At 42.3% G+C, this 14,637-nt stretch overlaps 1 protein-coding gene across 3 annotated transcripts in view; it reads right to left on the bottom strand.

The window, feature by feature from the left end:
* LOC147708847 (MFS-type transporter SLC18B1-like) overlaps positions 1-9,022 on the bottom strand; it is a 721,944-nt gene extending 712,922 nt beyond the window's left edge. For 2 of the 3 annotated variants that reach the window (XM_086927468.1, XM_086927469.1), the window contains exon 1: positions 8,857-9,014. In XM_086927468.1, the coding sequence (XP_086783594.1) occupies positions 8,857-8,899 (43 nt within the window). In that variant the 5' untranslated portion in view covers positions 8,900-9,014. Of the gene's footprint in view, positions 1-8,856 lie in introns of all 3 variants that reach the window. The other variant, XM_086927467.1, reaches the window with a different exon arrangement.
* Between the last annotated feature and the right edge of the window lie 5,615 nt (positions 9,023-14,637).

The following is a 14,637-nucleotide window of genomic DNA, read 5'->3' as shown; positions in this document are numbered from 1 at the left end:
ACATAAATTTCCATATAGTTGGAAATCTAAAAATACCCTTAGCAATTCATGCTAGTATACTCACAAACAAAGTGTCCAAATAATGTTGGTACTATAAATATCCGAATTATCCATAAATTGTGACCCTTAGGTATTCAAAATCCAGCGTTATTATCCGTTCATATAGAAATGTCGAGTAACCCTACGAAACATAAATGTAAGCCATGCCTTAGTACCACAACATAAATCAGACCCGATGTTAGAAATAATAATTATAATAATCTCACCTCCTACTCGGGCTTCTCCATAATATAAGTAGTGTACGATTCAAAGATATAGATATAATTTTTGTCCCCAAATCAGGCACGAGTACGTGTCCCTATGTAAAAAGAAAGAAATATAATAAATCTGGAGTCAAACCGCTATTTCCTAGCGATACTGACTAAATGATGGCCCCTCATCACATAACCCTTACCTATGTCGAGTGTACGTCCTCACTTCAACCGCGATCTCGGCATCTAGTGTTCTACATGGGTGCCATCTTGAGCTTATAAGCCGGCATAGTGTCTAAAAGTCCCCGCCATCTTGTAATATGCAATTAGTAATAACCATGGTAAGTAATCGTCTAATAGCAGTAAAAATTCATCACCATTATAGAATACAATACTCAAGTACGTAAAAGAACCACATAAAGTAAGTTTCACGGGAAAATCCACGGAGATTCAAATCGCAGGCTCAGTCAAGTCCACTGCCACGATCTTCAGTAGCATAGCACACCCTTTGTCATGCTCTTATTTATAGGAAAAAACAGTGTAGTTTGAAGCATATTATACTAATTAGAATTATATGATTTATGTTGGGTACCAAAACCAAAAAATATATTAATAAAACCGACCTCATTAAATAATCTTACCAATAGCAGAATCGAACCGCTAATGTCCCAAACTGGAATCCCAAGAGCTAGGCGGTACGCCACACGAGTGATGTTAAATAATATGAGCTATATTCCAACATATAGTGTGGCATTCCCATAATACAGATCTACCATCATTTAAATTAAGTCAAGGAAATTAATAAACAATAAACGAGACAGATGAGTGATAGAACAAGGAAAGGGGTGAAAAGGAAACACGTACATTTGTACATATTATTCAATAACAGTCCCAAATTTTTATCAAAAGTGCTATCACATACCAGCATAATGTAAATCACATATCTATACTATATATACAGAATTATAATCTTATTATCCTCAGGAACACTGCATGTAGAGGAACATAGGCCATTAATTATAAATTGAATTTACAAAACATTATTTGTACAGAGTCCATTACTATTGTATGTACATTCAATCTTACAGAATTCGTAATTTAAGACTTCACTTCTCACTCAGATAGTAATAAAATAGGGATATATAAATAATACTGTTTAATCCCCCAGGAAGAATTGTAGTTCAGAATCAAGATTCAATCCCTCTTCAACTGCACGCAATTTCATAATCCATCTAGCTTCAGCGCGACGTAATTTAAGGGTTCTGTTACCACCTCTACGGTCCATGGTAATGTGTTGTATTCCATGGTACGTAAATTTATGATTGATGGAATCATTACCATTTCATACAGAGTGTAAGGAAATAGGGTATCTAGTATCCCCATTTTTAAGGGCCCGAAAATGTTCAATCATTCTGTCTTTAAGACGTCTCACCGTACTGCCCACATAGATTTTGCCACATGAACAGGCAATAATGTATACAACAAATGTTGTCTCACAGATTTAATTTCATAGCTACCTGTATCGTTACATTGAAATTGCTTAATTTTCTTAGTCGCCCAACGACAAGAACTACATCTTCCACAGTAATAAAAGCCAGCTGGGCGTTGGCTCAACCAGTCATATAGATTTGGGATAACTGGGACTAACAATATTGGCCAATGTGAGACCTTTTCTAAATGCAAGACTAGGTCGATCTGTCAAAAATGGGATAGTATCATTATCAGTCCTCAATAAGTCCCAATATCTAGCAAGAACAGAAAAAAGTTTATGGCTACCAGTCCCGTAATTGGTGACCAATCTAATCTTTTGTGGCTGTATCATTGTTGAGTATTTCTGTTTGGGCTTAAGGGTATCCAATCTATTAAGTCGGGATACTCTAGACAATGCATTATCAATAATTCGCTCATCGTAGCCTCTGTTCCTGAATCTCTTAGTCATATCTTGTAATTTAAAAGAAAAGTCTCGATCTGTTGTACAATTCCTACGAGCTCTTAGCATTTCTCCGTAGGGAATTGAATTAACCTGGCTTCTAGGGTGGCAGCTATCTGCATGTAATAGTGCATTGCAACTGGTTTCTTTACGGTACATACGACTGCATAATTCATCACCATCCACAAAAAGTTCAATATCCAAAAAGGGAGATGTTTCTTATCAAAATGTGTTGTGAAAGACATGTTAACCTCATTAGTATTCAGAAAATCAAAAAAGGCTTGCAATTCATCTGGGGTCCCATGCCAAATTAACAAGTAATCATCAATGTATCTTACCCAGTAGTATATATGGTCAATCCAAAGTTTACCCTTTGGGGCCATCATTTAGTCAGTATCGCTAGGAAATAGCGGTTTGACTCTCAGATTTATTATATTTCTTTCTTTTTACTTAGGGACACGTACTCGTGCCTGATTTGGGGAAAAAATTATATCTATATCTTTGAATCTTACACTACTTATATTATGGAGAAGCCCGAGTAGGAGGTGAGATTATTATAATTATTATTTCTAACATCGGGTCTGATTTATGTTGTGGTACTAAGGCATGGCTTACATTTATGTTTCGCAGGGTTACTCGACATTTCTATATGAACGGATAATAACGCTGGATTTTGAATACCTAATGGTCACAATTTATGGATAAATTGGATATTTATAGTACCGACATTATTTGGACACTTTGTGAGTATACTAGCATGAATTGCTAAGGGTATTTGTAGATTTCCAACTATATGGAAATGTATGTGCGGTATTCCTTTGTTACAGAACCCATCAAATCATTTACACTGAGATTTACAATTTGTGAAATCACTATTGAGGTAATAGATTAATTATATAATTTAATGGCATTTGAACTTTATAATTTCTTTATTTTCTTGGGCCCACACTATTGCGCGCTTGGGGTACATATTTTCGTGGTGTTTTACTCTTTACACATCAAACTTTGGAACTTTACTTGGCTCGTTGCTCTAACATGCAGTTGATACTTTCCTTAGGTATGGAGTCTGTTTCTAGTTACAATCTTATAGCCATCAAAGCGAGACATAGAAATGTGTGGAGCTAACCGGTTATTTAACCATATTTCACTTAAAAGTAATATATAAGATTTGTGTGTTTTCCCATTTATATGCTGGTAGAGAACAAGTATTCAACAGTGACGGACTTCAGGGGGCACACTGTTTTACGCATTCAGCAGCCATTCACAGCACCAAGAACCACAGAGGCAAGCTCCGCAGCTGGCCTCTCAGAGGACAGCAGTGACACAGTTTTGCAGATGCAAGAGCAGTCCTGCTGGCCTCGCACCTCAGTCTTCAATCAGACTAGCACACCGTCTTGATGCCCAGTGGCCCCTAGTATAGCCCAACTGTAAAGATACTCTGTGCTGGCTCAGCCTGGATGTCAGTTCTTTGAACAGGGAAGTCCAATAGAGCACTGGCACGAGAAGGTAAGTCTAATTCTCTTTTTATTTACTTTTATTTTTGGCCCATATACCCCACCTCCCTCTGTACATACCAGCTGCCACTGTCAGAGTGTGGGGGCAATGCAAAGACGTGGTTAAAAAAGTTGGTATTTTACCTTCAGCTAAATGAATGTAAAATAACGCAGCATGCATGTTATGATGAAAGATAAATGCAAGTAGAGGAATCAGAGGGAAATGCACTCTAACATTATGAAGTCTTGTAGGTTAATGCTATCACTGCAGCTATCTGAGTGTGTGTGTGTCACCAGAGAGAAACATTACTAAATCATGGTTATGAGGGGTAATACTGACTTGTGCATTTTTATTGCCTTCAAAGACTTATTGTTTAATATCATGGGGCCACAATTGTTTTCCAGCACCATCATCCTTGAAAGGAGTAGTACATTAGTGACTTTACATTTCAGGCTTTTTGTAGCAGTTTCAAAATGCTTTTAGAGCTCTTCATTGCTCAAAGGGGTGTTTTTTCTGATATTTATTTATTTATTTATTTATTTTTTGATTGCTTTATTTCGATATGCATATATCATAAAAGCGGTACAAAAGATAAAAACAGCATATCAAAAAAAAGTATGACTGTACATTAGATAAAAGAGTAAAACACATTTGATCAGCATAAATTAGTTAAAAAAAGAATTAAATTGATATGGACAGTCTTCTAAGTCTAATCAACCAAGCCCATTTTAAAAACTTGGCAACAGCACAAACAATAGGAGGGGCTGTGTTGGTTAAAAGAATCCGAAGGGCAACAGAGTACTGGCGGGTACCTAATTCTCTGCAGATAGGTCCAAGCCAACGTGATCTGGGGCGACCATAGTCCGGGCATTCGAAGAGAAAGTGAGGCACCGTCTCTGGTTTATCGGGACAAAGAGCACAATAGCGTGATGAGGACTGGGATTTATTCCACCTGGAGCAGAGGTCGGCCAAGGGTAGGGTTCCTAAGCGGAATTTGATGTACAAGGACCGGTCCATGGCGATTGTTATTATGTCCATGTACGGCTTGTAGGCGACGACATCTTTTATCAGCAGAAAAGCTGTGGTGGTTTTGCAGTGCTGCTGATTACTGATGCGCTTCACACGAACCCACTCCCAAAAAAGTTTTTTTAAGGTCTCCTTCGGGGGGGCGGAGTGGCTATGCCAGCAGGAATACAGGCCTAGGTCCCCTAAAAGATGTTTAATGTCCTTCAGCCATTTAATCCTGTGCCAACCGTCGGAGTGCATCACCTCAGCTAGGCCATCGGCATAAGATTTTAGCTCCGGTACCCTCCACAGGCGAGCCCAGAGCAAGAGGGGTCGAAGACGGGCCTGATCCCTTATAGCTTTACAGCCAGTATCCATGAGCACTGGGATAGTCGGACTACTCGATGGAATGGCAAGGAGATCTTTGATGAATTTGTTTTCGGCCTTGCTCAGTAGATCCACTTTGCCCAGGCCCCACAGTTCGGCTCCATAAAGTGACGCATGGACCGCACGTGCTTTATATATGTCAAGTAGAGGGGCAACACAGTGTTTTGTTGAGTTGTTGAACTCCTTAAGGAGGGCCCCCCCCACCCTTTTGTGGGCCATTGTCATTTTATTGATGTGGGCGGTCCAACTCAACGCGTCATTAAGTCGAATTCCCAAGTAATCGAATTCTGCCACTCTTTCAAGGGGTATAGAGTTCAGAGTGGGACGGCGGCCAAGTTTGCGAGGTGGATGCATAACTAGGTACTTAGTTTTTTCCACGTTGATGACAAGTCCCTTGGTGGTGCAAAAGTCCTGGAAGCGATTCAGTAGTGTCTGGAGACCCTGGGGGGTTTTAGAGATGAGGAGGGTGTCGTCGGCGAACAGCAAAGTTGGAATTTTTACGCCTCCCAAAGTGGGAGCGTCTGCTGGTTCGCCGAGTAGATGATCTACCACCCCATTGATATAGAGGGAAAATAGGGTGGGGGCCAGGACACAACCCTGCCTTACTCCCCTCTCGACCCTGATCTTGTCGGTCTTTTCCCCATTCAACCCCCATCTGACCTGGGCATAGGTGTTGTTATGCAATTTGATAAGGAGGTTTAGTAAATACGGGGGCATCCCTAGACCGTGTAGCACCCTCCAAAGTTCCTCCCTAGGAACCAGGTCAAAGGCAGTCTTTAGGTCAATAAAGGCCAAGTAGAGACTGCCTTTGCCTAGCTCCACCACCTTCCAGTGTAGTTTATGTATTTCCATGGACTTCATTGCTTGGGTTTACATGTGGGAAAGTGTCACACGTTTGGCTGTTGAATGTCATTTATAAGTACACTGAAATCACGAAAATGTCACACATATGCAGTGGTCGAAGTGGGCAGGATCGGCCGGGCACGATCTACCCCTACTTTTTCAATTTCATAGAATCTGTTCCCCTACTATTTTATTTCAAAAATGTTTTCTAGCACAGCAGAAATAGCCAAGGCTATAGATAAGGCTTGGCTTTTCGGAGACGGTGGGGGTGGGCAGAGAGGAAAAGGGACTCTGCCTCTTCCTTCTTGCCCAGAGAAGGCAAGGACAGTGTCCACTTCTCCTGCTTTGTCGCTCTCAGCTGCCCATCCACTCTTTCTTTGTCTTCCTCTTCTTACATCTCTTTCTGTCTCTGTCTCGCTCTTTCTCACTTGCTGAATGAAAACCGTGACTTCAAGACACGGCTTTTGCCCTCTCTACTTTCTTTTATTTGTTCCCCTGTGAAATTGATCCAAAAAAGAAAGAAACACTTTTGCTGGAAATGTCCTCTTTTTCTGACATTTTTGCCTTGGGAAGGAGAGAAAAAAAAATGGTTCAAATAAGAAAAATAACTAAATAAAGCAAAGCAGCGTGGTCGCAAAGTGGCCAGAATGGTTTCATTCACACCCAAATGCATTTGTGCCACTTTAAAGAGTTTGCCAGGGAAGCGCTACTTTCGTTGTCTCATCTTTCTTTGAACAACATTGTTTTCCCCGTGTGGGAAACAGCACCATTCCCAATACCTAGTTGATGCTTGGAGTGGAAACCGTTTAATGTGACCCTTATCAGCTGTTTTCCTTATTTTAGATTATAAAATGTGTTCAGGGATGTGGTCTTTTTAAACCATACTGCTTAAGGTTTATAAGGAAATAAGCAATGATTATTGAAACAAGTCCCTTCTGGGCTCTGTAGTCACGTCCTTAACTTTTCAGGCAAAAACACTCACTGATTTCTGAATAATGAGTGTAAAAGCGTTAAGGTAACCATGTTGTTCCTGATAACATTTCACATCCTTTCCTTGAAGTTGCATTCCCTATGAGCGTTTGCTTTTTCCAGGATGGTATTACTTGTCTAGTGCATAATTTGAATTGAGTTGCACCCAGGTGTTTATAGCGGGGCATAATTGGGTTGTAGCTGAAGGCAGAGCAAGTTTATCTCGGTGGGGTAGGATGGTGTTCAGTATGGGAGAGGATGTGGCAGTATGGCCAGAGCTGCCGAATTTGGAACTGGGGAACCAAGTTCAGCCTTCATGACCAGTCCAGCAGGCCACTCTCCTGAAGATGCACATTCCCATGCTAGACCTTAGAAGGCCCGCTAGACTTCAGAAGCTCTGGTGTCTTAGCACCAGCAGGTGGACCCTAGCAGTGTCAAGGTTGGGTTAACCTTGAATATCTGTCCACCACAATTCATACTGAAGTTTACCTTTAGTCTTGCGGGCAGACGTACGAAGCTGAACACCCTAGAGCAACAGTGTCTCTGTCACTGAGGTCACAGGACCCTTGAGGCTATTCCACCTCACCCATTGATACCTACATTGGCCTTGTTTGAGCAGGTAGAGTGCAACTCAGAAGGGATCGGCAATGCAGGATTTGCACGCACACCAAACTAAGTTCACAAATTTCACTGTCTCTTTACTTCATGCACAAGCACTTTTAACATATGCTGCCTTCTTTGGGGTCTCTGGAATTATGCAGCATTGGAGGACAAAATGATGTCACAGTGTTGACTAAATTATGCAGCATAAATAAAGGCTGAAGCGTAATGCAGTAAATTTTCTGTTACTTTATTTTTTTGACATTTTTACACATACTAAATGTCTCTTCAAAGAATTTGCCTCATTAGTACCAGTGTAATATGCTAATGCAGCAATGAGAATGGTGACCAATCAACCATTGCAAAGGGCTCTCCTCTTCGCAGCACCAAAATGTCACTTTTTTAGTAACTTTTTATGCGTTTGAGCTATGACCAATTTGTTAGTTAAAATCATCAGATTATGCAGCAGATTATGTATTTTAAGGCAAATGTGGCAGATCCATACTTATGTGGAAAGCATTTGAAAACTAGGGGGCATGTTATCAAGAACGGCGTTACAATTATTGCCGCTTTAGCGGCAGGAAACTGTCGCTAAAGGAGCGATAATGGGCTTGATAATATGCCCTTGAGAATTCCGATAGAAGCCCAGGTTCACACCCGAACCTGGGCTTCTATGGCAATTCACAAGGGCATATTACCAAGCCCCTTATCGCCGCTTTAGCTGCAGTTTCCTGCAGCTAAAGCGGCAATAGTTTTAACACCCTTCTTGATAATATGCCCCTAGAATAGTTTGCCATTCATGTTTGAACTGCTCTTGTGGAAAAAGGGAAAAGGGCTGATGACAGAAACTGCATGGCTCAGAGACAAATGCCTTATGGTTCCACTTTTAAGCATATTTGGCACATTGTGTGATTGGAAATTTACATTCACAATGAGGGATATTTTAATGTCAATAACTTATATTGAACCTTAAATAAACACGAGCATCCATTGGTTGATTTAAAAAACGTAATAAGCGGGAACCGGTCAGTGAAATGCCAAATAAATACTAAGAATTGGAATGTGTTGCTCTTTCTGGCCACACCGCTGACTCCGCCCACTGACCCAAGCCACAGTTTATTCCCGCCCTCCGATTATCCGCCCACAATTCCCCGACTTTTTGTCCCCACTTCGACCGCTGTCATATGCAGTGTGAAATCTTGGCAGCTATGGATATGATATGGCCAGTTCAGATTCCCTTCCCTCGACAACTCGCTGCTAATACTACTGATGCAACACTGCAGTTACGAAACCGCACAGTGACAGTAGAGGAGGAATACATGAAACGTATGGACACTAAGGCGCACGCCTTGCTTGGAAATGATTCCATGATTTTACCGGAGAGGTCGCCTGCTTCGGGTCCTGTTTCCGCACCGTCCATGGCAACAGGTCTGCAGGGACGGCGAGGAGCGTTCGGTTGCCTTTTCCTGGGGGTGCGGAGAATGCGAAGACGCCGTGTTTCACCCGCTCCCGGCTGCACAACAACTCCTCCCCTCTTGGAACCTTCACTTAGACAGGACAGCCTGCAGCTCGGACATGAAAACTTCCGCCTCTGTCCCAGCAGAGGGCAGCACTGGAAGCAGGACTGCCTCGGGTACAATCGCAGGCATTAGTCATAATTCACGATATGAGCTTGAATGAAGTTAGAAATGTGCGCTCTTCTTCAAATTAAACGTTAATTGATTTGTACAAACTACTTAGTTATTATACATGTATACGTCGTGTAAACACGTACTTATATTAATTAAGAATGGTGATACCCACCCACCTGGATCACTTTACAAGATCGTTTTACTTGAATTGTCGTGGCAACAAAGTCTTGGCAACAATTAAGTGTTTCACATTAGCGAAACAGATAGGTAAACAAGCATTTGCTTTGCAATAGGTCTCGCATTTGTTAAAGTTAGAGCTGTCGGCATTGAAAATGACAATGTTTTTTACTTGTTGTTTTTATTTGCAGTGGAGTAATTATATTTGCACAGCGCTATCGATGGGTATATAATAGCACTAGTAAAAAACATTGTAATTTTTAACGCCAACAGCTCTAACTTTAGCAAATGCGAAACCCATTGCATTGCAAATGTTTGTTCGTGAAGGTAGCGAGCAGGACCAGCAAAGTAAGTAAACTGAAATATAAGGACGCGAACCGGAAATGAGTAGATTCTGGTACATCCTAAAGCCACCCTAGTATAATATTTACTGCTTTGTTTGGTGAAATTAGAAAGCAGGACCAGCAGAGCGAGCAGACACACAAATAAAGTGGAGAGGGCAGGCTGGTGGCAGAACCGAATGAGTTGCTGTAGCCTTACTGCCATTCTAGTGCCATTGTTTAATGCTTTGTTTTTGGAGATGGATAGTAGATTTAGCAGAGTAGGACACTCTTATAGCAAGCATTGGCAAATCCAATAGGCCAGGCCTAGGCAAACTCACTGTTTTTTTTTTTTGCAAAGGTGCAGTATGCAAAAAAAAAAGGAAAACAGTATGAAAACATATAATAATAAAAGTGTCCGGGAATTTCAGGGGGCTCCTTTTTTCAGGCGACTGTTCTCATGTAATTAAAGTGAGTGCTGTCACTCAGTCTGCAAGAGGCAATGGGTGAAGTGGGATGACCGATTCCCCAATGGTGTATGCTGCTGTGATTTATAGAAGCAAATAACCCTCGGCCAGACCAGAGCCTGAAATGAGCTGACTAAAAGGCCCTGTGTTTGTGTTGTATTTTGAGTTTGGAGAGACAGCTAAAGCTGTCTAAAGGCCAGGTGTAAAAAGCAGCGTGAGGAGATGGTAGGGAGCCACCACTGATATTGGTTTTAGCCTTCCTCTTCCCACTTCTGTTTTTCTTCTGCTATTCAGCATACAACTTATGAATGAATGTGTGTTTGTGTTAAGCCTGTAAAAACTGCCCATGACATAGAAAGATGGTGACCTGTTTAATGTGTTAAGAAGCTCCTTTTATTCGGAGCGAGTCCCATGGCCAATGGAATGAATGAGGGAGTATTTTATTTTATTTTATTTTTATTTTATTTTTTGATTTCTGTAATTTTTTTATTGTATAAAAAATATATATTTACATGGAGCATGGGATATACATGAGTGGAGGAAAGGGGAAGAGAAAGAGGAAGAAGAAAGAAAAGGCTCCGGGGGGTGGGGGATTTGGCGGCCTTCCATGTCTTTGCGATAGTTCGATTGTCCAAGTTCTGCTAGTCGTTGTCTTCTGACGCCCCCTTTGCAATGCTTCGTTGTTCGTTGTTCGTTGGTATCCCTTTCCCCAAGACCCGGATGATAGAGAGGATAGAGAAGGATAAAGGTCGAAAAAGAAAGGGTAGAGGAGCCTTGCACACTGGTTTGCTTTTGTAAGCGCACAGATCCGTAAAGTGTGCCCCCTCTATTGTTGTCTAGATTCTGCGCCTATGGGGGTTTATGCGATGTTGGGTAGCAGTCTAGGGGTCCCCACATGTTCGACTGCCTGTGAGTTTTCGGTGTGTGTTTCGCTGTGATGTTATCTGCCCCCCTTAGGAACGTGACCCAGTTGAGCCATGCCTGGGGCGCAGCTTTCGAAGTATCTTTCCAATTACTTAGGACTGTTTTGACTGCAGCCGTCAGCAATAGATCAATGAGGTCGCGATCTTCTGTAGTTGTGATTGACGGGGACGCAAAACCTAGGACTAGACTTGGGAAATCTATGTGTATGTCTACTCCTGTGATCTCATTGATCAGTGTTCCAATTCTATTCCAGAATTCCCTGACCTTAGGACAGCTGAGCAGAAGGTGTTCTAAGTATCCCTTCCCTTTGCCACAATTCCAGCATGCATCACTGTCTCGGATCCCCAGGGAGGCCAGGCGGGCCGGTGTCCAGTATGCCTTGTGCACTAGCCAATATTTGGTCTGGTTGAGCGCTGCCGTTATTTTTTTCCTAGTGGAGGATCTCCACAACTCTGCTTTCTCGGCTTTGCTTAGCTCCCTCCAGCTACCGCCCCCCAGAAATTTGTGACTTTATCGTTTAGTTTGGTGTTTTTGGGGCGGAGGACTTTGTATAGGTTTGCTACTTGGTGTCCTAGTGTGTTGAGACTGGCTGCAAGTTGTATGAGCGATGGCGTCCGGCTGTTGAGGTTTGCCTTCCTGATTGCCACTTTAATTTTCAGGAAGTTTTAGAGCTCTATGCTTTGTAGGTTGTAAGTTTCCTTGATGGTGTCGAATGTTGTGTACGCGCCCTGTTTCTGAAGGTCTTGGGCAGCGGAGATGCCATGTCTGTACCATTCGTGCATGTCTAGAACCTTATCTCTGTATTTCAATGTAGGGTTGTGCCAAATGGATTCAAATTGGCTACCCTTTATGCTTGTTGTCAATAGTTTGTCGACACTCAGAAGAGCTGTTTTCGTGTTCTTCAGGACGGGGTTGTCCTTGACTGCTGGGTGCCGGGTGGCGGTGAGGAGGGTGATGGGGTTCATGCATTTTAATAGTCCACGCTCGAGTGTTAGCCATGCTGGGGTATATTCCTGTCTTGGGTCCAGCCAGTGTAGCCCCTGTCTGGCTATGCAAGCTACCTGGAATCGTTTGAAATTTGTTATGTTCAGACCGCCCTGATCTTTTGTGAGCCTGAGCTTGTGTAGGCTTATTCTGGGTTTTTTCCCTTTCCACAAGAAGTTGTTCAGTATCTTGTCTAGTCTCTTGTGGAAGTCTTCTGTGTTAGTCAGTGGGAGCATGGTTAGCATGTAGTTGACCACTGGTGTAAGCATCATTTTTATCGCTTCTACCCTCCCCCACCATGTTGTGAATTTGGGGTACCACCCTTCTACTTTATCCTTCATTTTCTGGATTGTTGCTTGTTCATTGTGTTCCAGTGTTGTTCTTAGGTCTCTCTCAAAGAGGATGCCCAAGTATTTTATGGGCTTCTGTTGCCATGTTAGTCCTGATGTCCCTAGTACCGTTTTTGTTGTGTGGATGTTTAGGGGTTTGCACTCTGATTTGTCTTTGTTGAGTTTGTACCCTGAGACTTGGGCGTATTTATCAATAGTGTCAGTCAGTGCTTTAATGGATCTTTCTGGGTCTTCTGTGACTATTAGTACGTCGTCCGCATATGCCGCTAACTTGAAGGTTTCTCCCCCTATTGGTATCCCTACTATATCTTCGTTTGTTATAATCATCGTGAGGAGTGGTTCGATGGCTAATAGGAATAGGGCTGGTGAGAGTGGGCAGCCTTGTCTCGTTCCCCTGCCTATGTTGAGTATGTTCGATGTGCCTCCGTTGACCACCACCCTCGCTTTGGGATTGTTGTATAGGGCCATCACCATCTTCCTGTAGTTTGGTCCTAACCCGAATTTCCCCATGCATTGATCTAAAAATGGCCTTGAGACCCTATTGAAAGCTTTCTCAGCGTCCAGGGCTATCATGACTGCTGCATTGCTGCTTCAGGAGGAGTGGTTAATTATGTGGCATAGTAGTCTCGTATTGTCGTGGGACATGCGGTTTTTGAGGTAGCCCACTTGAGAGTTGTGTATGAGTTTGGGCAGGTATGCGTTGAGTCTATTAGCAAGTATTTTTGCGTAGATCTTGCAGTCTACATTTATGAGGGAGATCGGTCTAAAATTCTTCGCCTCAGTTGTATCCTTCCCCTCCTTTGGTATAACGATTATGTTTGCCTCAGCCATTGATGGTGTCATGCATCCAGTCTGGACACATTCCGTGAATACCGGTTTCATTGTGGGTTTGAGAATGTGCAGGTACTGCTTGTAGAAGCCAGCTGTGAAACCATCTGGCCCTGGTGCTTTATTGTCCTTGAGGCTTGTCGTGGCTTTCTCTATCTCATCCTCCGTTATGGCCAGCTCTAGGATATCGCGTTCACGGTCAGATAGTGTGGGTGTGGTTACGTTCCCTAGCAGCTCTTTGCCCCCATCCTCCTTTAGCGTTTCCTCTTTGGTATACAGTCCCTCATAGAAATCTCTGAAGACCTCTAGGATATCTTTGTTTGTAGTCATGGACTTGCTCTGTCTGTCTTTGATGGCCCCTATCATGTGCTGTTTCTGTTTCCCCTTAGGTAGGATGCTAGGTTTTTGCCCTCTTTGTTTGCAGTGCAGAGGTTAATAGATTTGTATTTATTAATCCAGGTCCCTGCTCGCTCACTCAATATTCTATTAAGTTCGTACTTCTGTTTGGTCAAGTTCGTGAGTGTGTTCTTATCTTCCATTCTGGCTATAAGGCTGTTCTCCAGCTTTTTAATCTCTTTCTCTAGGTCTTCAATTTTCTTGTTCCTTTCTTTGTCAGTCAGTCAGTCAAGAGGTCTTTATTCGATTCACATCATAAAAGACAAATACATATATATTTAAAAAACTATTCATTTTGCATATAAGATAATAAATACATTCCATTTAAAAGCAAGTTAAGAAAAGTATTACATTTTTAAACATTGATGAACGAGAAGACCCCTTGCTACATAAAAACAGTGCTACTTTAAACAAATAGTCATAAAAACTATACAATAAAAACATCATTTGCCAAGGTTACGGGTTCGGATTGACCACGCCCAACTCACAAATTTTGCTACACCAATAGCGATGGAGGGGGAAGTATCAGTTTTAAGTATCCTACACGCTGCAAGAGCAGAGCTGGTGCCTAGTAACCGACAGACTGGTAAAAGCCAAACTTTCCTGGGTAACAAATACATAGGGCAGCAGAAAAAAAGATGTTCAATATTTTTACTGCTGTTACACAGAAGGGACACTTATCACTTTGTTCATTCTGCCCTTAACTGTCATGACTTTTCCCCGGATGGTGGCTTTTAGGGCGTCCCATAGTACCTCCCTGTTTGTCTCTGGTGTGTCATTCATTAGCATGTATTCTTTTATCGCCTACTCTGTCGTAATTTGACGATGGCTGGGTTAGCGCTTAGCTTTGCTACACGTTATTCCCCTTATCTTGGCCTTATTCGAAAACGCCATTTTGTATGTTACGGTGGCCATTTTAGGGAATGAGCGGCCTCGTGGTCAGCATGCCCTTTAGTCCTTTGCCCATACCACTGACCACTTGAGTTTGCCCAGCAACAGGCTATTTTTAGGAACGGTCAAGCCTGTACATGCGCAGTTCCGACTGACCAGTCACCCCTTAGGAATGTTCCGTCAAACTGAC

Source organism: Lissotriton vulgaris, chromosome 6, assembly GCF_964263255.1.
Source record: "Lissotriton vulgaris chromosome 6, aLisVul1.2, whole genome shotgun sequence".
NCBI classification, from domain to species: Eukaryota; Metazoa; Chordata; class Amphibia; order Caudata; family Salamandridae; genus Lissotriton; species Lissotriton vulgaris.
Note: the sequence above shows the minus strand (reverse complement) of the source record. Positions and strands in the feature narration are given on the sequence as shown.